Raw genomic sequence first — 27,082 nt, 5'->3', positions numbered from 1 at the left:
ATGTGGGAGGGCTCAGATGGAAGAGCAGCAACAGTGTGAGCAGTAGCCAAAGGACTGGGGACTTTTTTGAAGTACTAAGTGGCAAAAGAAACCTTACAAATGAGTCTTCAGTTACCCAAAGGAGAAACAAGTTATGGAGTTTAAAATTTGCCTGTTAATATGACCTCATCTATAGGCTAGTGAATCCTGGGGCACTTGAGTTGCACACAAATGATTTCGTCAGTATCTTCCCAACACCCACCCAAACCCTCCTACCCATTTCAAGTCCTCCTACATCCCAGAATAATTCTGGGGTCATCTTATGCATTTAGCTTTTTCTACATATGGGTTAGAAACAGACTGTACAGCCATTTTCTTGGGCTTCCAAGCTTTGCTAACTTATCTTGGTGCCTACTTCTACCTAACATGAGATAAGCAGCAACCCAGCGCCAGAAGTCAGGGAATCTAAATTATTCATTCAACAAATATTTACTGAGCACCTACTACAGTTCTAGGTCCTGGAGATACAGAGATGAATATATGTGGTCTGTGACCTCAAGGATAGTTTATTGAGACGGATGAACAAATAGGAAATTATGATGCAGTGTCATAAGTGCCATGATGAGTGCTGAATCAAATATTGTATCCCAGAGTAGTCTTTGTAGCGCCGTCACTAATTCAGCTGGTCACTCTAGTCAGCCACTTCTCGGAGACTTGTGTATAGAATTTCCAGCTATCAAATTCCAGAAGTCTGTTTACTGTATTCTACTACAGTGTGGCAATTTTGATTTACAACTAGAAAGGAATAAAGGAGGTGAAGGGATTGGTAAAATGAATAAGGGAGCATGCTTGTTAAGGATTGAATGAAATTACACGAATACTGAAAATATTTTAAATGCATTCATTTTAATGAAAACTATACTTCGAAGCATGTTAGCAGAGGTTGTAGTGACGGCAAATTATACAAACACAGAAATTCCAGAAATTCTCCTGCCTTTTGAGAAGCAGTAGGCATATGAACTAAAGGGAGTGAAATCCACCTTATGAAGAGCTGCCAAAAAGCTGATTCTTCAAAAAAGTGTTCTCGAAATCTTGGTGTAACTGGCACCAAGACCCATCCCCTTTACCTGCACAAATCGCCTTTCCCTCTTTCCCTATTCCACTTGCACTGAATATTGCACTTTCTTCCTCACTGAAGCGGGATTCCTGGCTTTTTTTTTTTTTTTTTTTGAGACGGATTTTCGCTCTTGTTGACCAGGCTGGAGTGCAGTGGTGTGATCTCGGCTCACTGCAACCTCCGCCTCCTGGGTTCAAGCGATTGTCCTGCCTCAGCCTCCCAAGTAGCTAGGATTACAGGCGCCCGCCACAATGCCCAGCTAATTCCTGGCATTTTAATTACGCTAAATTACTTCAACCTATGACCACCTCAAGCTGAATGTAACTAGCCGCAGACGCTGTTTGCATGACCCAGGAACCACTAAGACACGGAACGAACGCCTGCCGGCACCACGCAGAGTTTCACTACCCGCAGCCAACTCACTTCCGTGGTGGACTCAGCACAGCAGGGGCCCGACCCCCCCTCAACCGGAAGTCTTTTGGGCTCCGGCTTTGCCGTCGCCCGGCCCCCTGGCCTTTGCCCCGATTGGGCGGGACTTCCTGTGTCGTATTTCCAAGGACTCTAAAGCGAGGCCCAGGACTGAAGGCGTTGGTGTCGAGCCCTCTGGCAGAGGGTTATCCTGGGCCAAATGCACGGATTCTCACCTCGTACAGTTACGCTCTCCCGCGGCACGTCCGGGAGGACTTGAAGTCTTGAAGGCTCAATTTGTCCGTAGGTCGAGAGAAGGACATGGAGGTGCCGCCACCGGCACCGCGGAGCTTTCTCTGTAGAGCCTTGTGTCCATTTCCCCGAGTCTTTGCTGCCGAAGCTGTGACTGCAGATTCGGAAGCCCTTGCGGAGCGTCAGAAGCGGCCTCTCTACGTCCCAGAGCCCTATTACCCGCAATCTGGATGGGACCGCCTCCAGGAGCTGTTTGCCAAAGAGTAAAAGTGCCTGGGGTCTGAAGTGGGTAGGGGGACGCGAAAGCGATGTCCTGCGGCGTTGGCAGCCTGGGTCAGCCTTAGGACGCCAAGTGTGCTTCATTTTTAAATTATATTTAAAGGTTCTGATATTTGTAACCCAAACTTGTATCTTTTTTTTTTTTTTTTTCCAGACAGGGTCTTGCTCTGTCGCCCAGGCTGGAGTGCTCTGGTGCGATCTCGGCTCACTGCAACCTCTGCCTCTCGAACTCGAGTGATCCTCCCACTTCAGCCTCCCGATTAATTGGGACTACAGGCGCGCGCCACCACGCCCGGCTAATTTTTTTAAAATATATTTTTTATAGACAGGGTTCTTACCATACTGCCCAGGCTGGTCTTGAACTCTTGGACTTAGGTGATCCTCCTACCTCAGCCTCCCAAAGTGCTGGGATTACAGGCGTGAGCCTCCGCGCCAGCCCAAACTCGTATTTTTTTTTTTTTTTTTTTTTTTTTTTTTTTGAGACTGAGCCGTGCTCTATCGCCCAGGCTGGAGTGCAGTGGTGCGATCTTTGGCTCACTGCACCCTCCACCTCCGGGGTTCAAGCGGTTCTCCTGCCTCAGCCTCCCGAGTAGTTGGGATTACAGTTGCCCACTACCATGTCCAGCTAATTTTTGTATTTTTAGTGGAGACGGGATTTCACCATTCAGCAGGCTGGTCTCTAATTCCTGACCTCACGTGATCTGCCTGCTTTCGCCTCCCAAAGTGCTGGGATTACAGGCGTGTGCCACCGTTGTTGGACTGCGCCCGGCCTAGAAGGGAAATTATTTTATAGTAACTTAATACTTAAGACAGCTATTTGTTAGAGCAGTTTCAGGATGACATCTTGGAAGCTTCATTAGCAGTTCTAGCTTCTTATGCGTTTAAGAGTAACAAACTGAATTAAATAGTAGCTTTTTCTTATTATTTTAGATTAGCATGTGCCACCCACTGCATAGTGAACTTTCTCAGTGCGTTTTTTAAAAAACATGTATTTATTTGTTTATTTTTAGAGCCAGGATCTTTGCTACGTTGCTATGCTGTCCAGAACTGGGCTCAAGTCCTGCCTCAGCCTCCTAAGTAGCTGTGACTACAAGCATGTGCCACTGTGCCCAGCCCAGTGCTTTTATTAATACAGTCCTATCTGAGTATTTCATGAAATTATTTAGTAAAATAGAATTTAGATTTTTTGTCTTAACGTCCACGTTTTTTTTTTCTTTGATACATTGCCCTAAAATCTCACGAGTTGGTGTGATTTCTTAAAGTTAGCTTAAGATTTAAACGGAAATATTGGTCTGTCTAACTCACAAATTCTTCCTGTTTCTAGGGGTGTAATAGTCATCAAATAAAAGCACCTTTTAAAAAACTTTTTATTGAAGTAGGAAATGCGTTTCAAAAAATGTACATAAGTAGACTGATGAATGCATTTTCACAGACTGAACATAGCTGTACCCAACACTCAGAAGGAAACGGCAACTATTATCACATCCCAAAAGCTCCCTTTGTGCCTTTTCCAGTCATTGTCTTTTCAGGAGTTGCCACTATCCTAATTCTAACAGCATAGCTTCGTTTTGTCTGAGACTTACGTTCCTTTTAATATAACTGAACTGTTTAATTCATCTGCAGATTCTACCTATGATGAAAAATGTTGTGGTGTTAGCATTCGGGATAATTCTGATTATAGATTCTTTTGGAGAGCAATGTCCATAAACTAATCCCAAACAACATTGTCTTTTTGATGTTGTAGTGAACAGCAGAGAATTTCAAAGGAACTTGCTGATATCTGTAAGATGGCAGCTACAGCAGGCGTCCTCGGCTGGGTGTATGGGGGTATACCAGCTTTCATTCATGCTAAACAACGTTACATTGAGCAGAGCCAGGCAGAAATTTATCATAACCGGTTTGATGCTGTGGTATGTACTGGTGGTCTAAAGAAATTTAGGGCACACTGACTTAGCAATTCACTTTACACTTAATCATTCAATTAGCTTGTGGGGATGGAGGGTTGTTTTAAAGTGTCAGAGTAAAGAAATAAAGTCTATACTTAATAACAGTGGAAGTACTAACATTAAAGTGCCTGCATGTGGCTTGAGACTACTTTCTTATCTTCAGAACAGACATGTTTGGCATCACCACTGTGGCTTTTCTTTCTGAAATATCTTTCTTCCAATCCCCTGCTAAATCATCAAGGCTCAACTGTAACATATTTACCTCATTCACAAAGCCTCCCTGAGTATAGGAGCTTACACTAAGACAATAGTTAACATTTATAACTTTATAGAGTGCTAACTCATTTGTTACATCATTAGATCTGTACATCAGTTCTATGAGAATATTAAAGCTCAGAGAATTTTTAACTTTTTATTTTGAAATTATGGCAGGCTTGAAAGTTGCAAAAATAGTACAAAGATTTCCTATATAACTTTCATCCAGATATTCCACTGTTAACATTTTACCGTATTTTATCATTCTTCCTCTGTATAATATGTACTAATTTTTTCTGAACTACTTGACAGTAGGTTCTAGACATGATGAATACTTCAGTATGTATTTCCTAAAAACAAGGAAATTCTCTTATACAACCACGATTATAATATCAAGATCAGGAAATTAACACTGATATAGTACTATTACCTTATTTAAAGACCTGTAAATTTTGCTAGTTACGCCACAGTATCATTTATTTTAAAAATAAATTAAAAATATGTATTTTTCAGAAGTTAGGCTTGAGTTCTTATTAAAAAATTGAAAAAATTTTTTTGTCTGGTCCAGAAAATGACCCTGATCACAGGTTGAATTTGCCTGTGGTGCTGCTTTGGTCTCATTTAGTCTGGAAGAGTTTCTCTTTGTCTTTCATGGCCTTGACTATGGGTGATTTATTTTGTAGAATATCCCTCAGTTTGGGTTTGTTTGATGGTTTCTCATGATTGCATTCAGGCTATGTTTTTTGACAGGAATACCCTAGACCTGAAATTAAATTAGAAACCTGTGATATCTCTGTCCCTTTACTGGTGATATTTACTTTAGTTACTTGGTTAAGATGGCCTCTGCCAACTATACACTGTAAAATTACTATGTAATTTTATAAGTAATTTGTAAGTTTGTAATTTATAAGTATTTTGAGTACTTGTTAGTTCCTTTGAGACTATGTAAATATCCTGCTTTACATCAAATTTCTACTATATAAAGGCTATTATAAACTATAATATTTCTACTATCTAAAAACTATTCTAAATTATAAATGCTATCTTAGCATTTGATTTAAAAAAAAATATATTTTTTCATTTATTTATTTTTTGAGACAGAGTCTCACTCTGTTGCCCAGGTTGCAGTACAGTGGCACAATCTTGGCTTGTTGCAACCTCCACTTCCCAGGCTCACTCGATTCTCCTGCCTCAGCCTCGCGAGTAGCTGGGACTGTAGGCATGTGCCACCACTCCCAGCTAATTTTTTTTTTTTTTTTTTTTGAGACGGAGTCTCGCTCTGTCGCCCAGGCTGGAGTGCAGTGGTGCGATCTCGGCTCACTGCAAGCTCCGCCTCCCGGGTTCACGCCATTCTCCTGCCTCAGCCTCCCGAGTAGCTGGGACTACAGGCGCCCACAACCGCGCCCGGCTAATTTTTTGTATTTTTAGTAGAGACGGGGTTTCACCGTGGTCTCGATCTCCTGACCTTGTGATCCGCCCGCCTCGGCCTCCCAAAGTGCTGGGATTACAGGCGTGAGCCACCGCGCCTGGCCTCAGCTAATTTTTGTATTTTTTGTAGAGACAGGGTTTTGCTATGTTGCCCATGCTGATCTCAAACTCCTCAGCTCAAGCAGTTCACCCTCCTGGGCCTCCCAAAGGGTTGGGATTATAGGTGTGAGCCAGTGTGCCCAGCCTATTTTTATTTTTTAATTTATTATTTTTTTTTTTTTGAAATTTTTTGAGGCAGGGTCTTGCTGCCTCAGTGCAGGCTGGAGCGCAGTGGCGGGATCATAGCTCACCACAACCTCAAACTTCTGGACTCAAGGTTTCCTCCCTCCTCAACCTTCCGAGTAGCTAGGACTGCAAACACACATCACGATGCCCAGCTAATTTTTAAATTTTTTTTGTAGAGGCAGGATCTCGCTATGTTGCCCAGGCTGGTCTTAAACTTGTTGGCTCAAGTGATCCTCCCTCGTTGCCTCCCAAAGTGCTGAGATTACAGGCATGAGCCACCATACCCAGGCAGTTTTAGCATTTAATGATGATTCTTGCCTGTAACAATTATGACTGTGGTGGCCAAATGGGCATTTTCTAAAGTCTATCATTCTTTCTACATTTATTTGTTAGTATTATGCTCTAAGGAAATGTTTTCCCTTCCCCCTCTATTTACATATTTATTTATCTATTTATAATTTATTTCTATCAGTAGGGTCTCATGGATTCTTATTTTATTCTGTAGATTTATAATTCGTTACAGGTTGAGCATCACAAATCTGAAATCCTGAATGCTCAGATTCAAAACTTTTTGAGCATTGACATGTCATTCAAAGAAATTGCTCACTGGAGCATTTCAGATTTCGGTTTTTTGGATTTGGGATACTCAAGCAGTAAGTGTTAAATACGCATATTCCCAAATCTGAAAAAATCCGAAATCGAAAACACTTCTGGTCTCAAGTATCAGATAAGGGATACTCAGCCATTTTTCATCTCCTGACAGGAAAAGCTACACATGGAACCTCAATAATTAAAGAATAATATTTCTAGAGATTTTCTAGTGTTTCTGTCTGTTCAAGTGTACCTGACTAATCCATGGCTAAAATTCCTCTACCACAGTTCTAGAATAGGGAAAATATGATGGTGTCTTAGAACCTCACAGTTTTTAAATTAACTTTAGCATTCTGCACATCGTGCTGCTACACGAGGCTTCATTCGTTATGGCTGGCGCTGGAGTTGGAGAACTACAGCATTTGTGACTATATTCAAGTAAGTTCACTCTGAATTGTGAGATAGTGACTTTTCTTGATACGGTTTTAGGAGTGTGTCTTTTGAGCGGGTGGGGTTATGAAAACTGAATACCCACATGAAAGTGATTCATAATGCCTTTTTTTTTTTTTCCAAGAACTTTTGTCTGTGTAAAAGACTGGTGCAGTTATGGTTTTATAGCCATGTCTGGAACACATTGAAGGGCCTAGGCTAGGACCAGGGGTTGATATAGTAGGCTTTTCTAAATCTATTAAGTCAGTGAAAATAACACTAAAGAAGGTAAATGGGATATGCTTTAAATCTTATATTTTCCTTCTCCTCCCTTTTTCCCAGCACAGTGAGCACTAGTCTGAATGTATACCGAAATAAAGATGCCCTAAGCCATTTTGTAATTGCAGGAGGTAAGACATTTTTGTTTATATTTTTCAATCTTCTCAAATATAGTTTAGAAAATATGTAAGGACTTATACATCAGAACTACTGAATTCTTTGGTTGGCTTCCCATCGCATCTCATCAACATTCATGCAAAATGTATTTATGGACAGTGTTGTGCTTCACCCTTGATATACTCAATGGGCAAAACAGCAAGGCCCTTGCTTTCTTTGAATTTTAATGTCTAATATGTATGTGATAAAACAGGTTGCTGTGATAGAAAGTAACAATTCGGTGGAACAATGGCATCTCATATGGACAGGGTAGTCAGAGAAGGCCTTTCTGAGGAAGTGACATTTGAGCTGATACCCAAAGAATAGGAAGGAACAAGACTTGCAAGGAAGGGTGTCCTAAATAGAGGGAACATAAAGGGGGGAAGGCTCTAAGGCAATACATTTCCTTAAAAGCAGGATAGTAACCTGGTGAGTGAGGGTAAGAGTAGCTTGAGATGAGATTGGTGAGGACGGTAGGAAGGGACTAAATTTTTTATGCTAAGAACTTGGATTTTATTTTAAAGCTTTCTGCCTCTAGTATATATGTCTTCTTTTAAATGAGCATTAAAAATAGAAAGTACAATGGTGATTACCAGAGACTGGATATGGGGTTGGGAAGATGTTGGTCAAAGGATATAAAATTTCATTTAGACAGGAGGAATAAGTTCAAGAGATCTATTTAGAACATGGTAACTGTGGTTAATAACAGTGTATTGTATACTTCAAAATTGCTTTTAAAAAGTAGATTTTTGTAATCCCAGCACTTCGGGAGGCCAAGGCAAGTGGATCACCTGAGGTCAGGAGTTTGAGAGCAGCCTGGCCAACATGGTGAAACCCCCTCTCTACTAAAAATACAAAAATTAGCTGGGCGTGGTGACAGGTGCCTGTAATCCCAGCTACTTGGGAGGCTGAGGCAGGAGAATCACTTGAACCCAGGAGGCAGAGGTTACAGTTAGCCGAGATCACACCATTGCACTCCAACCTGGGCAACAAGAGTGAAACTCTGTCTCAAAAAAAAAAAAAAAGATTTTAAATGTTCTCACCACAAAAAATGGTATGTGAAGTAACGTGTAGGTTAATTCGCTTAATTTAGACATTCCACAATATATACATATTTCAAAACATGTATACCATATGTGTACAATTTTTACTTGTCAGATTTAAAAAATAATTTTAAAATGAGCATTCGTTTCAGAAAGGTAAATTAAGTTAACTGCCGTATACACTCAATCACTAACTCATGTACATTCTTGTACGTACAAAAACACACATACATATTCTGAACATGTTTGTTTGTTTTTGTTTTTGTTTTTTTGAGAATCAGTCCCTCTTCTTGAATGCACTTTCTCACTACCACGATTAATTTTGTTCGGCTCCTACTTAACCTTACCTTTCAAAGTCTAGATCATTTGTCAGCCTCAGCTTCCCTAGAGAGTTCTCCCTAGCCATTTTCCTATGTTTAGTTCTGTTTAGGTGTCTTTCCCCTGTGTTCACATACTTCACTATTTTTTTCTTTATCTTTGATTTTCTGCAGTTTGAAAATGATATGCCCCGGTGTAATTTTGAGGAACATTTACTGTGCTTGGTGTTTTCTGAACTTTCTGGATCTGTGGTTTGTTGTCTGACTTACTTTAAGATAAATTCTCAGTTATTGTTTCAAAGATTTCTTTAGCTTTCTCTTCTCCTTCTGGTGTTCTAATACACTTACACCTTTTGTAATTGTTTCACAGTTCTTGGATATTTTATCTGTTTGTTTGTTTGTTTGGTTTTGGTGGGGGAGGTTCCCATCTTTTTTCTCTTTGTCTTTCGGTTTTGGAAGTGTCTGTTGATACGTCTTCAAGCTCAGGGATTCTTTCCTCAGCTGTGTCCAGTCTACTATTCTTGAGTTGTGTCACAGTGGGTTTTTAATTGTTTTATTGCTAGCATTTCTCTTTGATTCTCTCTTAGAATTTCCATCTTTCTGCTTATATTGCCTATCTGTTCTTGCATGCTATCTACTTTATCCATTAGAGCCCTTAGCATATTAGTCATAGTTGCTTTAAACTCTTCATCTGGTAAGTCCAGTATCCCCACCATATCTGAGTCTGGTTTTGGTGCTTACTCTGTTAGTCTTACTTGGTCTCTTCAAACTGCTTTTGCCTTTTGGGATGCCTCGTAATTTTTTTTCTTAATAGCTGGACATGATGTACCTGGGTAAAAAGGAATTGTGGTAAATAGGTCTTTAGTAATTTGGTATTAAGATGTGGGAGAGGGAAAGTGTTTTATAGTCCTGTGATTAGGTTCTTAGTCTTTTGGTGAGCCTGTGCCTCTGAAATGTTAACTTCACAAGTGCTTTTCAGTTTTTTTCCTCTCCTTTGGTGGGACAGGATACTACAGTGGGTTGGAATGGGTATTTCCCTTCTCCCACATGGGAGACTAGAGCAGTTGCATTTGGATATTCCCCAGATTGGTTAATCTCTGACAAAACCCCAGTAGGTTGGGCTGTGCAAAACCGTTTATCTTGAGGGCAGGCCTTGGTGAGAATAACAGAATGTTCTGGCATATTTCATAATGGTTACTTTTCTTCCCCCTTGCCAGAAGCCTGAGGGGATTTTTCTCAGATCTTTACTGGGAGAACCTGGTAGAGCTCCTGGAGTGTGGGGACCCTCTGTGACTGGGCCCCCTACAGTTTTTATGTCTTAGACTTTTCTATACTGAGCTTCCAGCGATTTATCATTTATAGTCAAGGTTTCCTACTCTGGTACTGGTTTCAATGGAGGCTTCTGCTCATGGGTTTCTACTATAATAAGGTGTGATTCTCTGTACTTATCTGTCTGTCTCTCCTATTTTGAGGGCAGCAGTTTACCCATGGTCTCACTTCTTTGATGCATCTAAGAAGAGTTGTCAGTTTTTCCATTTGTTTAGGAATAAGTGTTAAATTGTTGTTAACACTTGTTGTTAGGAATAAGTGTTAAATTCTAAACTTCTCACATGCCACACCAGAAACTGGAAGTCTCCCTTTGCTTTTTGCCCCACATCTTGAGAAGCTGATAAGAAAGCCCAAGTGCTACCTTGATTGACACTGGCAGGAAGTTTCAACCATTCAAGCTCAGGCCTACATGAGGGACCTCTTGCTCTAGCCCCACCTTCTAAAACCACAAGCCAGTCAGTCACCCTTCAGGTTCTCAAGTAATTTTGGGATGTGCTTGGGATCCTGCCTTGCTCTCCCTAGAAAGCCTCATTATGTGTATAATAAACCTAATACCTCTTAGTACCTCTCGGTACTTTCGCATCTCAATATCTAATTCAAATTTTGGGTAGGGAAGTTTATTGTCTCTGGAGGGTAACCACAACATCTTGGATGTAGAAAAGCCAAATGAATTCAGAAAACTGTTGGAAGGCCAGGTGCAGTGGCTCATGCCTGTCATCCCAGTGCTTTGGGAGGCCAAGGCAGGCAGATCTCTTGAGGTTGAGAGTTTGAGACCGGTCTGGCCAACATGGTGAAACCCCGTCTCTACTAAAAATACAAAAATTAGCTAGGCGTGGTGGTGCATGTCTGTAATCTCAGCTACTTGGGAGGCTGAGGCAGGAGAATGACGTGAACCCGGGAGGCGGAGCTTGCAGTTAGCCAAGATGGCGCCACTGCACTCCAGCCTGGGCTACAGAGCAAGACTCCGTCTCAAAAAAAAAAAAAAAAGTTAAGCATAATTTAGTGTGCAATTCAGCAGTTCCATGTCTTAGAATCTGCCCAAGATAAATGAAAACATGTCCACGCAAAGACTTACGTATAAATTTTTATAGTGATGTTATTCCTGACAGCCTCAAACTGAAACAACCCATAAGTTCATCAACTAGTGAATGGGTAAATAAATACATGTCCATTCACTTGAATATTTTCATCAGTGAAAAACTGATACATGCTGCAACATGAATAAAACTTAAAAACATTAAGTGAAAGAAGCTAGACACGTAAGACTTCATAATGTGTAATTCTATTCATATGAAATGTCCAGAATAAGCAAATCTGTAGAGTTAGAAAGTACATTAGTGGACTGAGGTAAGATTGGGAACCAGGAGTAACTACAAAGGGGCATGGGGGATCTTTTTGTAATGATGGAATCATTTTAAAATTGGATTTTGGTGATGATTATATAACAATGCAACTAATTTTTTTTTTTTTGAGACGGAGTCTTGCTCTGTCACTCAGGCTGGAGTGCAGTGGCGTGATCTCAGCTCACTGCAACCTCCACTCCCGGGTTCAAGCGATTCTCCTGCCTCAGCCTCCCTAGTAGCTGGGACTACAGGCGCAGTCCACCACGCCTGGCTAATTTTTTTTTTGTATTTTTAGTAGAGACGAGGTGTCGCCGTGTTAGCCAGGATGGTCTCCATCTCCTGACCTTGTGATCCGCCTGCCTCGGCCTCCCAAAGTGCTGGGATTTCAGGCATGAGCCACTGTGCCCGGCCACTAAATTTTTTTTCTACAAATTATTGAGTTGTACATTTCAGTGAATTTTGTGTGATGTAAATTATACCTCAATAAAACTGTTAAAAATACACTAACACAGAAGGGGAAAAAAGCAGTGCTTTTAGATAGGAAGAAGCAAAATTGTCTGTATTTGTAGGTGATATTTTAAAAGATGACTTGAAAAATTATTACTAGTTAGTAAAGTGTAAATATATAAATAGGCTTTTTATATTTCAATGGTTACTTGAAAAGTAAAAAATTTTCTTTATAATAGTACCAAGAATGTAATATAATAAGGAATAAATTTAATAAATGTACAACTTCTCTGAAGAAAATTACAAATCATAAATAATAAAAATGGGGAAATAGTTGATAGTTAACCCAGTATTTTTCTACTTCGTTTATAAATTGAAAGCAATTCAAATCAAAATTACAGACTTTTTTTAAAAAAAGAACTTGATACAATGTCTAAATCATATCTAAAATGCTGATTATATGAGCATAGCAAAGACATTTCAGAAAAAAATGATGAGGGGTTCTTGCAACTGTAAAATTAAAATCTGTATAAAGTTACACTAAAGAGGACAGTGAGGTATTGGTCGATCTGTGGAATGGAATTCAAAGGTCAGGAACAAAACGAAGCACACACAAGTAAGTAAAGGTGATATTTCACATTTGTAGGGAAAGAATAGACCATTCATGGGCTGGAACAGTTAACTATTTGGAAAGACATTATACCTGTATTCAGTTCAACAAAATTAGTTAACATTTATTATGGTGCTTATGTAAAAAACGTCCACAAAAGATTAGGGAAAGTTTAGAAGTAAATGTGTCTCTGATTTCTGCGTAGGAAGATATATAAATGTGTACATATACACAGTTGACCTTTGAACAACACTGAAAACAGCTTTGAACACAATAGCAATGCTGACCTCCACCCTGCGCAGTTGAAAAATCCACATATAACTTTTGACTCCCCCAAAAGTTAACTATTAATAGCCTACTATTCTCCAGAAGCCTTACCAATAACATAAACAGTTGATTCACACGTAAATAGATTGGTATCTACGTATATTTTATGCACTTAAAGACACACATTTTTCTTAATTTTTTTTTTTGGTATTTCTAGGCTAGACAGTTTATCTGCAAGTTTTTTCAAATTACTGCACATTTCCAAAACGTTTTTCAATATATTTATTGAAAAAAATTCATGTGTCCGGGCATGGTGGCTCATGCCTGTAATCCCAGCACTTTGGGAAGCCGAGGCAGGCATATCACTTGAGGTCAGGAGTTCGAGACCAGCCTGGCCAACATGGTGAAATCCCATCTCTACTAAAAAATGTTTAAAAAGTAGCCAGGTATGGTGGTGCACACCTGTAGTCCCACCTACTTGGTAGGCTGAGGTGGGGGAGAATAACTTGAACCCAGAAGGTGGAGGTTGCAGTGAACCAAGATCGTGACATTGCACTCCAGCCTGGGCAGCAGAGTGAGACTGTCTTAAAAAAAAAAAAAATCATGTGTAAGTAAATCTGCACAGTTCAAACTTGTGTTTATCAACTGTATATATTTTTAAGCATAAGAACTAAGAAACTAGGAAACAGGAAACCACAGTTTTGGCCACGTAAAATTTTTAAACTTATCTATGTCATAAATACTATAGGAGACATTAAACGTAAACAACGCCAAAATAATATTATGTGCAGATAATGGATAAAAGCCCTAATACGTCAAAAAGAAAGGATAGCTCAGTTGAAGATTGGACAAAGGACATGAATTTGTAATTCACAGACGTACCATAAATAACTTGTAAACCTAGGGAAAAACAACTTCTTTTCTCTACTAATCAGAGAAATGCAACTTAAAATTACATACCACTTCTGGCCTATCGAATTGGAAAAAATAAACTAAGAGAATGCAGAAGACTAGATTACTAGCATACTTTTACTTGGAAAATAAGTTTATGCATCCTTTTTGAATAGCAGTTTAGTAATCTAAGTCAAAGGCCTTAAAAATGTTTATATTTATACCCTTTGACCCAGAAATTTCATTTCTGTGAGTTCATCCTAAGGAAACAGTCAAATGTATAAAAAGATTATTTGTGGAGGGATTATCATCACACCTTTATTTAAAATATCTATAAATAGAAAATCTAAGTGTTAGACAAAAATTTGTGGTACCTCCATGCAATGGAACCAGGAGGGAGAAAACTTAGTAATACAGAATTTAATAATATGTTCTGTGAAAATAAAAAATTTAGTATGTACACCATGACACCAGTTTTTGTTTTGTTTTGTTATTTTAGACAGTCTTGCTCTCTTGCCCAGGCTGGAGTGCAGTGGCGCAATCTCCGCTCACTGCAACCTCTGCTGCCCGGGTTCTAGCGATTCTCCTGCCTCAGCCTCCTGCGTAGCTGGGATTACAGGTGTGTGCCACCATGCCTAGCTAATTTTTGTATTTTTAGTAGAGATGGGGTTACAGCATCTTGGCCAGGCTGGTCTTGAACTCCTGACCTCATGATCCACCCATCTCAGCTTCCCAAAGTGCTGGGATTACAGGTGTGAGCCACTGTGCCCAGCCCCAGTTTTTTTGTTGTTGTTGTTTGTTTTTTTTTGTTTGGAGGATCAGAAAAAAAGACTCACTCATTACTGACTCTGGGTAATGGGATTAAAGGTGATTTTGGTTCTGGTGAATTTTGAAAATTTTAAAAATGAATATATAGTACTTAAAAATATAAACCTCAACTGTTATTTCTTTTGTTTTTTTGAAACAGAGTCTCATTCTTTCGCTGAGGCTATAGTGCGGGAGTGTGATATCTGCTCACGGCAGCCTCCGCCTCTGGGGTTCAAAGAATTCTCATGCCCTCAGCCTCCTGAGTAGCTGGGATTACAGGCGTGCACCACCACACCTGGCTAATTTTTGTATTTTTAGTAGAGACAAGGTTTTGCCATGTTGCCCAGGCTGGCTTAGAACTCCTGACCTCAAGTGATCTGCCCACCTTGGCCTCCCAAAGTGTTGAGATTACAGGTGTGAGCCACTGCACCTGGCCTCAAATGTTATTCTTTAAAAAGTGTTACCTCCTTAGATGGTATTAGTTGCATTGTGCATAGTGAAAGGAAAATGAATGAGCATGATTGATGCACAGTCCCAGCAGAAAGGAAAGAAGGCCAAATGCTGCTTTCTTGTCACCCTGCCTGAGCGGTGTCGTGTAGCAGTACAGAGAGAGTGAGTCTAGGGGAAGGCATAAACTGGAGGGGCTATTGAAGGTTTTTTTACTTTTTTATTTTCCTTGAAGAAAGAAGAAAGAAAGAAGGGGGAAAACATTTTCAAGTTTTTAAGGAGAGTTGGAGAAAAATGAAGCAGAATAAATGGATCCATAGAACAGATTGGAGATTTTTTTTGTAGGAGAGATGTTTCTTCCTTTGAATCTGCGGAGTGGATGAGAAACTGCCTGTGTTGGCATATTCGATTCAGGAAGTATAGGCTGTAGTGGTATATTAACATTGGATTCAGAAAGCTCACTTAGGGATTTGGGCCCATTTTATAGAAGGAAAGTTTTAAAATAGGATTCTAGTATTTAAAGATGATTTAATATTGCCTTTCTTGTTTTTAAATAGCTGTCACGGGAAGTCTTTTTAGAATAAACTTAGGCCTGCGTGGCCTGGTGGCTGGTGGTATAATTGGAGCCTTGCTGGGGTAAGCATTAACATGGTTTGGTTCTAGATTGGCACAACTTTCATTAATGCCTTGCCTATTAAAAAATCTCATTTATTTTCAAAAAACAAATTTAATCCTTAGAATCTATAAAAGATCTCTACTCTTGTATTGGTAGTAGCTTTGACTGTCCAGTTCTAATTCTACCCCAATAGTTTATCTTACTTACAGTTTTTTTTATAGTTTATTTTACTTAACAGCTATTTCAAAAAATAACATTTATTCAGTACAACTATCTAAGATAGGGCCCTTATTCAAAATTCCTTTTTACCGGGTAAAACTGTTTAAAAACTGCTAACACCTGAAACTATAGTTTGAACAAACGTATTTATGGGAGCAGGGAAAAAAGAACAAAAAACAATTAATTAACAGGCATATTCTATAAAAATTGTTGGTAGGATTTTATTTGTTTTGCTTAACCCCGTCTCTACTAAAAAATACAAAAAACTAGCCGGGCGCGGTGGCGGGCGCCTGTAGTCCCAGCTACTCGGGAGGCTGAGGCAGGAGAATGGCGTAAACCCGGGAGGCGGAGCTTGCAGTGAGCTGAGATCTGGCCACTGCACTCCAGTCTGGGCGACAGAGCGAGACTCCATCTCAAAAAAAAAAAAAAAGTTCTTACCCCAACTTTTTACTTTGAACAATTTCAAACCTACAGAAAAGTGGAATGAATTAGTACATTAAAATCCCATATACCCTTCACCTAGATTCACCAATTGTTAATGCCTTGGTGATGTTTTCCATATCTGTGTATATGTGTGGGATGTGAATATATTTCTTTTTCTTTCCCTTTGCTTCTTGGATAAACTGTTTGAGACCTCATAATACTTTGCCTCCATATATATTAGCGTGTATCTCCCAAGATGAAGAATACTCTTCCATGAAATCATAATACAATTATCACAGTAAACATCGTTTCAACACAACTATCTAAGTTAGGGTCTATATTAAAAACTCCTCAATTATCATACTAATGTCCACAGTGTTTCTCCATTTTGTTTGATCATCCCATCATGATTACATTAATGTACTTCTGTCAAGAATACAACATAGGTGAAGTTGTATCCTCATGTATCACATCGGGAGATACTCTGTTACCCATTATAAGTAATATTAACTTCAATTACTTGATATATTGGTTTTCTGCTGTGTAACAAATTACCACGAACTGAGCATGTATTGCATGTGAAACAACACCCTTGTAGTTCTATAGATTATAAGTTTGGCTGGGTTTCACTGCTCAAGATTTTACAAGGCCAAAGTCAAGCTCTTGGCCGGGCTGGGCTCTTTCCTGGAGGCTCTGGGGAAAAATCAGTTTCCAAGCTCATTCAGGTTGTTGACAATTTAGTTCCATGTGGCCAGGCACAATGGCTCACACCTGTAATCCCAGCATTTTGGGAGGCCGAGGTGGGCAGATCACTTGAGGTCAGGAGTTTGAGACCAGCCTGGCCAACAGGGTGAGACACTGTCCCTACTAAAAATAGAAAAATTAGCCAGGCACGGTGGCAGGTGCCTGTAATCCCAGATACTCAGGAGGCTGAGGCAGGAGAATTGCTTGAACCCCATATACCCTTCACCTAGGCAGAGGCAGAGGTTGCAGTGAGCCAGTATTGCACCATTGCACTCCAGCCTGGGCGACAGAGTAAGACTCAGTCTCAAAAAAAAAAAAAAAAAAAGAGAGAGGAAAAGCAAAAAAAGAATTTAGTTTCTTGTGCCTGGAGGAGGTCTGAGGTCCATGTTTCCTTGTTGGCTGTGAGCCAGACTATTCTCTGTTCCTGGAGGCCACCACCCACATATCTTCTCCCAGGGCCCCTTTGTGTTTAAACCAGCTATAGCACATTGACTCCTTCTCATACTTCGAATCTTCAACTTCTACTCTGCCACCAGCCAGGGAAAACTCTGCTTTTAAGTGTTCACTCAGATATCTATCTCCTTTTTCATTACCTCAGATTTAACTAATTAGTAACCTTAATTACATTTCTCACATAAATTTTGCCATGTATGATAATATAATCATGGGCATAATATATTCACAGTTGAGTGATTAGGCAGGATATTTGGGGGGACCACTTTAGAATTCTGCCTACCACATTTGGTTAAGGTGTTATCTGTTCAGTGCCTCCATTGCAAAGATATCTTTTTCCCAATGTGATTAATTAGTAATCTGGAGGGTGACACTGAATATCCTGCTCTCCAACTATCTTTTCATCATGTGTTTTTAATGATCCATTGACGACCCATGCTGTAATCGGTTTGTTACTAGAAAGGTGGTTGTAAATGTTGATAAGCTAATTCTGTCAGTTCTTCTGTTTTTATTAGTTGGTATTTGACTAGAAGAGTGCTACCTTCCTCCTGCACCTGTTCACCCCTTTTTCTGCCTCCTTTAAAGGAGAAGATAATGCTATAGATTTAATGATTTTTTAAAAATTTAAATTAAATAAAATCAGCATGTCATAATCTACTACTGCCATTATTTTTGTTGTAGTGTTAATATACCAGTTTGGTTTGAAGGGAAGACTTGTAGAAGTTAGCAACAAAAATATTTTATATTGTGGTAATAAACACATAGCATAACATTCACCATCTTAATCATACTTTAAGTGTATAGTTCAAAAATGCTAAGTATATTCACATTGTGTGTGAGATCTCTAGAACTTTTTTCTCTTGCGAAATGAAACTATATCCGTTAAAAACTAATTTTCCCTCCTCATACCCTCCAGCCCTCAGCAAACATATTTCTACTTTCTGTTTCTATGATTTTGACTACTTTATATACTTCATATGAGTAGAATCATACAGTATTTTCCTTTTGTGACTAGCTTATTTTACTTAGCATAATAATGTCCTTGAGGTTTATCTATGTTGTAGCCTGTGACGGATTGCCCTCTTTTTTAAGGCTGCATAATACTCCATTGTATGTGTATGTCACATTTTCTTTAGCCATCTGTCAGTGAACATTTATGTTGCCAAGTAAAAGTAGTTTTTAGTATGAGGTTACTTAAATTGTAGCTGGAGGAAATTTAAGGTATGTGAAGGTCAAATACTTCTAGTTTGAGAACACAAGAACCAAATTCTCTTCATCACTATAGCAATTATTATCTAAATCAGTTTCTCAGTGGGTTGCTTTTGGCATTGTTGGTGAGACAGTTATGCCAGACTCTTGAACTTTAGGATATTTTGGTGATCCCACCCTCAAAAGCCAGTAGCATCCCTTCCTCAACCAAAAATGCCTTCCACATTTCCTGTCTCCTAGAGGAGCTGGTGCCATTCTGAACTAGAAATTTCATTTCTGAGAATTCTTTGGTGTGGGACTACTTACTAGATCCTGTCATAATTATATACTTTTTTCTCTTCGTTTTGATTTATTTCTCATTCCTCATAAAAACAACCAGTTTCTAGATCTGTTGTTTTATTATATATCAGTTAACTTTAGGAGGTTGTAGTGATTGTTTTTCTCTGTTGTTCAGACCAGAGAAGAGATTACCTCAATGTTTTTCTTTATTTGACAAGGACACTTTAATTCTCAAATGTTCCTATACCTAATAGTGAACAAGTGGCTCTGGTGTTGCTCACACCTTAGCAGAGAATCTCACATGTTGCAAGGTCTAATGATTCTTTTTTCCTAAGCTTTCCCTCTCCTTTCTTCTCAGTACTCCTGTAGGAGGCCTGCTGATGGCATTTCAGAAGTACTCTGGTGAGACTATTCAGGAGAGAAAACAGAAGAATCGAAAGGCGCTCCATGAGCTAAAACTGGAAGAGTGGTAAGGAACATGTTAAGCCCAGGGAATCTTGGCTCTCTTGCCCCAGGCCTTATATAGTGGTGCTCTGTTAAACTTGTGTACTCTAAACTGCCACTCAGTTCAAAGAAGAGTTTATTTTTACTGAGTCCTTCAACTCATTCTGTACATTGTCTTTTAATCTATTTAAGGAGAATGGAAAAATGAAAGACATTAATTTTAGTTTTAATTTAACAAAGGTCTTTCTTTGCATTTTTTTTTTAAGTTAAAATGTTGTAAATCTTACTTGCTTGCATATTTTTTATTTTCCTATGTTCTTGACTGCATAGGAAATTACCTAAAGGGAATATTCACCAAGGAGTGAGCTTTACCTGGCTTACTTAAAAAGTGACATCCTTAGCCAGGCAGGGTGGCTCATGCCTGTAATCCCAGCACTTTGGGAGGCCAAGACAGTTGGATCACCTGAGGTCAGGAGTTCGAGACCAGCCTGGCTAACATGGCGAAACACCATCTCTACTAAAAATACAAAAATTAGCTGAGCATGGTGGCACGTGCCTGTAGTCCCGGCTCCTCAAGGAGGCTGAGGCAGGAGAATCACTTGAACCCAGGAGGTGGAGGTTTCAGTGACCCATGATTATGCTCCAGCCTGGGCCACAGATCAAGACTCCATCTCAAAACAGGAGAAGAAGTGACATCTTTTTTTTTTGCACAAATATGTATGTAAGACACAGCATGTTAAGTCTCCACAAAGATTCTGTTTCTTGCTGTAGACACAGAGGAATTAGGTGGACAGTGGTGGTTCATGCACTGAATGCCACTGAGGAGCATGAAAACTTTTACCTATTGCATGTAATCATTTCCTGGGATGCAATTTGTGGGGTAGGGCAATCAGACTGATAGCTGACTTTGCACAGATTCAATATGTAAGATGAATATAACAGGCTGCTATCTAGTGCTCCTGAGTACAAATGATTCTCACTAGTTCAGCTTCCTGGGTACCTAAGATAGCATTGGCTGCTGCTGCTGTTGCTGTTTTGGTATTATAATTGGATAGATAAGAAATCATTTTTTTCCAATGTTTTCATTTGAAACCTCCATTTCTGCTAACCACACACACATACATGGAAATTCTTAAGAGCTGTAGTCCATTATCCAAAGACTTATGTGCTATATGAGAAAAAAAGCATTGAGGTTGCAGTGAGCCGAGATCACACCACTGCACTCCAGTCTGGGCCACAGAGCAAGACTTCATCTCAAAAAAAATAAATAAATAAAAATTTTAAAAATAAATGAAAAATTAAAAACTACAGAAGTTTGTCAGTGATTTAGGGGTCAGTGATTTTGAGATAGAAAAGCTTAAGAATGGCTGGCTAAGGCCATTCTAAGATCATTCACCTGGAGTCTTCCACCACTGGCAACACTGCCAATTCTAGTGGTTGAGCTGTCATGTGCACTGCCTGAAGACTGGCCCATCCAGGGCCTGCTGCCACCATTTACCTCCCCCCATCCGGTTAACAGCAGATTTGCCAGCAGAAAACTTACAGCTCAGGAGAGAATGGGATGACACATTCAGAATGCTGAAAGGAAAAAACAAACAAAAAAACCCAAAAAAACTCCTGCAAAGAGTATTATACCTAGCAAAGCTGTTCTTCCAAAATGAAGGAGAAATAGTCTTCCCAAGACAGGCAAACACTGAGGGAATTCATCACTACTGGACTGCCTTATAAGAAATGCTTAAAGAACTCCTGCATGTGAATGCAAAAGTATGGTAACTGCCATTATGGAAACACATGAAAGAATAAAACTCACTAGTAGAGCAGATAGATACACAAATAAGAACGAGAAAGGAATCAAACCTTATAATTACAAAAATCCACCAACTATGGAAGTAAATAAGAGGGGAAGAAAGGAACAAAGATTATACAGAACAACCAGGAAACAATTAACAAAATGACAGGAGTAAATCCATACCCACAATAACAACGTGGAATATAAACACTTTAAATTCCCCAATTAAAGATTTAGACTGGCTGAATGAATAAAAAAGAATTTAAAGACTCAACTATATATACTGACTACAAGAAACTTCACCTGTAAAGGTACAGATAGGCTGAAAGTAAAGGGATAGAAAAAGATGTTCATGCAAATGGAAACCATAAATGAGCAGGAATAGCTATACTTAGGCCAGATAAAATAGGCTTTAAATAAAAAACTACAAAAAGAGACAAGGTCATTATATAATGATAAAGAGATTAATTCAGCAAGAGGAAATAACTGTAAATATATATACATCCAACACGAGAGCATCCATTTATATATAAACAAATAATAATAGAGCTAAAGGGAGAGATAAACCCTAATGTAATAGCTGGGGACTTCAACACGGCACTCCCAGCACTGGACAGATCATGTAGACAGAAAATCAACAAAGAAACATCAGACTTAAACTGTACTATAGATCAAATGGATCTAGCAGACATTTACAGAACATCACATCCAAGAGCTGCAAAATACACCTTTTTCTTATCTTGGAATGTTCTTCAGGATAAACCATATGTTAACCTACAAAACAAGTCTCAACAATTTTTTAAAGCTCAAAATAACATCAAGTATTTTTTCAGACCATAGCAGGATAAAACTAGAAATCAGTAACAGGAAGGACTTTGGAAACAGTGCAGATACACAGAAATTAAATAATATGCTCCAGAACAATGAATAGGTCAGTGAAAAAAGAAGGAAATTTAAAAATTTCTTGAAACAAATGAAGGTAGAAACACATCATACCAAAACCTATGGGATACAACAAAAGTATCACAGGTACGTTTACAGCAATAAATGCCTCCATCAAAAAGTAGAAATGTTTCAGATAAACAACCTAACACTGCACCTGAGGGAACTCGAAAAGCAAGAACAAACCAAACCCAAAATCAGTAGACGAAAATAAATAAAAATATCAGAGCAGAGCTGAGTGAAATAGAGACTTAAAACACACACACACACACAAAAGAACTAAATGAAAAGTTCGTTTCTTGAAAACAAACAAAATCAAGAAACTACTAGGTAGACTAAGAAAAAAGACCCAATTAAGTTAAAAAACAAAAAAGGAGACATTACAACTGATACCACAGACATACTCGTATCATTAGAGATTATTATGAAACAACTATATGGCAAGATATTGGAAAAGCTACATGAAATGGATATGTTCCTGAAACCCTATAATCTATTGAGATTGAGCCAAAAAGTAATAGAAAACCTGAACAGACCAATAACAAGTAACAAGATTGAACTGGTAATAAAAAGTCTCCCAACAAAGAAAAGTCCAGGACCACATGGCTTCGTTGCTAAATTCTGCCAAACAGTTAAAGAAGAATTAAGACCAATTCTCAAACTATTCCAAAATATTGAAGGTGAGAGAATTCTTCCAAACTCAGTCTACAAGGCCAGCATTACCCTTATACAACAAAAACCAGACAAGGGCACGTTAAAAAACAACACCACCACCACCACCACCTACAGGCCAATGTATTCTACAAAACAATCCTTAACAAAATTCTAGCAAACCAAATCCAAGGGTACATCAAAAAGATTATACATCATGAACAAGTGGGATTTATCCTAGGTATGCAAGGATGGTGCAACATACACAAATCAATAAATGTGGTACATCATATAAACAGAAGGAAGAACAAAAACCATATGATCATCTCAATAAATGCAGAAAAAACATTTGGTAAAATTCAACACCCCTTCATGATAACACCTCCCAAAAAGTTAGGGGTATAAGGACTATTTCTCAGTACAATAAAGGCCATATATGCCAGACTCACAGCTAATATCATACTGAACAGGGAAAAATGAAAAGCTTTTCCCTCAAAGAACTGGAATGAAATAGGAATGCCCACTCTTACCAGTCTTATTCAACATAGTATTGGAAATCCTAGCCAGAGCAGTTAGGCAAGAAAAAGAAATAAAAGGCATTAGAGGCCAGGCACCATTGCTCACACTTGTAATCCCAGTGCTTAGGAGGCTGAGGCAGGTGGATCACTTGAGGTCAGGAGTTCAAGACCAGCCTGGCCAACATAGTGAAACCCTGTGTCTACTAAAAATACAAAAATTAGCTGGGTGTGGTGGTGCACACCTGTAATCCCAACTACTTGGGAGGCTGAGGCAGGAGGATTGTTTGAGCCTGGAAGGTGGAGGTTGCAGTGAGCCAAGATGGCGCCACTGCACTCCAGCCTGAGTGACAGAATGAGACAAAAGAAAATTAGCCGGTCACAGTAGTGCATGCCTATAGCCCCAGTTACTTGGGAGACTAAGGCCAGTGGATCCCTTGAGCCCAGGAATTCAAGGCAGCAGTGAGCCATGATCGTGTTACTGCACTCCAGCCTGGGCAACAAAGTAAGTCCCTGTCTCTTCAAAAAAAAAAAAAAAAAAAAAGAGTGGGGCAGGGGGTTTGGGGGAAACTTGTGTTTCTCAAAAAATACATACAAGTGGCTAAAAAATATATGAGAAAGTATTCAACATAACTAATCAGGGAAATGCAAATCAAAACCACAGTGCAATGTGGTTTGGGGACAGTTTGGGGAATTGGGGTGATATTTACCCCAATTAGAATGTTATCAAAAAGACAATAAATTTTGGCAAGGATGCAGAAAGAAAAGGGAACTCATGTACTTTTGGTAGGAATGCAAATTAGTACAGCCATTATAGAAACGGTATGGAAGTTCCTCAGAGAACTGAAAAGAGAGCTACTGTATGATCCAGCAATCTTCCCTACTGGGTATTTATCCAAGGAAAAGAAACCAGCATATCAAAGAGTTATCTGCACCCCCATGCTTATTGCAGCACTATTCATAATAGCCAAGGTATGGAATCAATGTCATTGTCCAACAGATGAATGGATAAAGAAAATGTGGTATATATACACCATAGAATACTATTCAGCCATAATAAAGAATGAAATTCTGTCATTTGTGGGAACGTGGATGAGCCTGTAGGACATTGTTGTGTAAAATAAGTCATACACTTACAAATACTGCATGTTCTGTTGCTCATGTGGGAGCTAAAAAATGGGCTCATAGAAGTAAAGAGTAGAATTATGGTTACCGGAGGCTGAGGGGACAGGGAGAAGCATAAGAAGAGGAGATTTAAGGGATTGATTAATAAATACAAAATTATAACTGGATTGGAGGGATAAGTTCTAGGGTTCTGTGGCACTGTAGGATGACTGTAGTTAATAATAATTTATTGTATATTTTCAAGTAGCTAGAAGAGAGGATGTTTGAATGGTCCCAACAGTATGAAATGATAAATGTTTGAGGTGGTGCATATGCTAATTACCCTGATTTGAGGTGATACATATGCTAATTACCCCAATTTGATCATTACACATTGTATATGAAAATATCACTTTGTACTTCATAAATATGTACAATTATTAGTTTCAATTGTAAGAAGGATAGATAAAAACAACTTGAATGATAGTAATGAAAGAATACTTTGGCAGAATGAAAGTGTCAAAATTGTATAGCATATACACCTATGTGTGTTTATGTGTGTGTGTGATATTTCTAAGGACGGTTAATTCAATAAACGTTTAAGTGTCTTGTATGTGCCTACTTCTTCGCTTGAAAATAATACAGGAAAATCAAATTGAGAGTCAAGAAAATTGCCTCAATGAGCAGAAAATGTAGAAAACTGACTATAGAGATATAGAAGAACAAATGACCAAATCTGTTTGTGAAGAGTTGAGAAGAAGCTTTAACCCTGATAATCACTTAAGGAAGATACTAATACTTGATTTAGAAACAGAACTGATCTATTATTTGGAAATTAGATTTTAACTCTTCATGAATGTAAATCTATAGTGTTGTTCTATCTGACTTTTCTCTACCTAGGATTACCTTTTTTTTTTTTTTTCTTTTGAGACGGAGTCTCTCTCTGTCACCCAGGCTGGAGTGCAGTGGTGCTATCTTGACTCACTGCAAGCTCCGCCTCCCAGGTTCATGCCATTCTCCTGCCTCAGCCTCCTGAGTAGCTGGGACTACAGGTGTCCGCCACCACGCCCGGCTAATTTTTTCTATTTTTAATATAGACAGGGTTTCACCATGTTAGCCAGGATGGTCTCGATCTCCTGACCTTGTGATCCACCCGCCTCAGCCTCCCAAAGTGCTGGGGAGGCATGAGCCTCTACACCCGCTGATTACCATTGTTACAGCCTTTGTCCAGTTCCTACAAGGTCTGGTCACAGAGTTTAAGAGTGGCAAGGTACTCACATTCCCCCAGCCCTGGGAGCAAGAGGAGAGCAAGACTTCAAGCCTTCACACCTTAGCACAAAGTGTGTTGGTTCCCACACATCACTCCTGTGAGAACTCTAGGACCCAGCATACTAGGAATATCTTACGGATCAGAACTGTCACCACAACGGTATCCATTATGGTAATGTGAAAAATAATTGGCTTTCTTCTCTCCTAACCTATTAGAATATAGAATATAGTCTCCTCATAGAATATAGTTTTACAAAGGAGAGAAGAGAGTTACTGCATTTGAAGTGCAGGCAGCAGTGTTCACTTCTAAGTTGCTGTACCAAAGCAGGGAGGAAAAGACAAATGCTATCCTTTTTGTTTTAAATCTGTAAGAACTAAAGAAATGGAGCAGTATTTGATTTATCCTTTTTTTTTTTTTTTGATTACAGGAAAGCCAGACTACAAGTTACTGAGGACCTCCCTGAGAAAATTGAAAGTAGTTTACAGAAAAATGTACCTGAGAATGATGCTACGAAAATTGAAGCACTGCTAAACCTTCCTAGAAACCCTTCAGTAATAGATAAACAAGACAAGGACTGAAAGTGCTCTGAACTTGAAACTCACTGGAGAGTTGAAGGGAGCTATGCTGCCATGTCCGTTGAATGCCAACAGACAGGCCACTCTTTGGTCAGCCTGCTGACAAACGTAAGTGCTGGTACCTGTGGTGGCAGTGGCTTGCTCTTGTCTTTTTCTTTTATTTTCTTTTTAAGAATGGGGCTGTTGTACACTCTCTTTACTTATCCTCAAATTTAAATACATATTTATGTTTGTATTAATCTGTCAATATATACATACATGAATATATCCACTCACCTAGATTTTAAGCAGTAAATAAAACATTTCCCAAAAGATTAAAGTTGAATTTTACAGTTCATATATTCATGTGGTCCTTTGAAATGGTATTCTAGAAATCACTGGAAGGAGGAGAGGAAAGAACCAGGTAGGCAAATGGTCTGTGAAACCCTTGGGTCCTGGAAGCAGTGTGAGTGTAAACGTGTAGTAGTGTTTGGTTTAATCTTAATAAAGGTCATTTATTTCGCACTTGAAATAAATACAAATTCAACAAAAAGTAGATCAGTGTTATTAAAGAAACTGTTCAACTTTGTTTCTTCCCTTAGTATTGCTGACAAAGTATTGCTGTAGAATACAGGAATTACTTAGAATAGGAACATAGTCATCACAACTGTTACTAAATGGAAAAGAAAAGAATTTCTGAATTAATTATTCCTGTCAATACAGGAAACACTGCTAGTATCTTATGTTGGTATTAGACCTCTCTGCCTGCATTGAGAATATAGTTTTACATAGTAGCAAGGTTTGTGAAGCAGCATAGTGAGGTAGCTAAAGCCATGGGCTGCCTCTAAAGGCTTTGAATCCCAGCCATGTGGCTTAGCCATGAGATGTGCATTTGAGAAATGTTGTCGTCTTTTGCTGTCCAACTCCAAATTTTCAGATGATAATGTGATTATCCCAGCTTAAGT

General features: G+C 39.0%; 1 protein-coding gene across 8 annotated transcripts; it reads left to right on the top strand.

Annotated features, from left to right (window-relative positions):
• The first annotated feature begins 1,639 nt into the window (after positions 1-1,639).
• TIMMDC1 (translocase of inner mitochondrial membrane domain containing 1) lies at positions 1,640-26,450 on the top strand. Of its 8 annotated transcripts, none has more exons than XR_012431677.1 (7): positions 1,640-2,019; positions 3,780-3,945; positions 6,890-6,978; positions 7,317-7,379; positions 15,463-15,541; positions 19,207-19,317; positions 25,991-26,450. XR_012431677.1 is itself a non-coding variant. In XM_005548064.5 (7 exons), the coding sequence occupies exons 1-7, from the start codon at positions 1,826-1,828 to the stop codon at positions 26,139-26,141; spliced, it is 858 nt and encodes a 285-aa protein (XP_005548121.2). In that variant the 5' UTR covers positions 1,640-1,825; the 3' UTR covers positions 26,142-26,450. The 8 variants fall into 8 exon arrangements, 5 of the variants coding, with proteins under 5 accessions (XP_005548121.2, XP_073889489.1, XP_073889488.1 ...); XM_005548064.5 differs by having other exon boundaries at positions 7,312-7,379; XM_074033388.1 differs by having other exon boundaries at positions 1,640-2,041; positions 7,312-7,379.
• Positions 26,451-27,082: the final 632 nt, after the last annotated feature.

This window comes from Macaca fascicularis, chromosome 2, assembly GCF_037993035.2.
Source record: "Macaca fascicularis isolate 582-1 chromosome 2, T2T-MFA8v1.1".
NCBI classification, from domain to species: domain Eukaryota; kingdom Metazoa; phylum Chordata; class Mammalia; order Primates; family Cercopithecidae; genus Macaca; species Macaca fascicularis.
The sequence above is the reverse complement of the archived record's forward strand: the minus strand, read 5'-3'. Positions and strand labels throughout refer to the sequence as shown.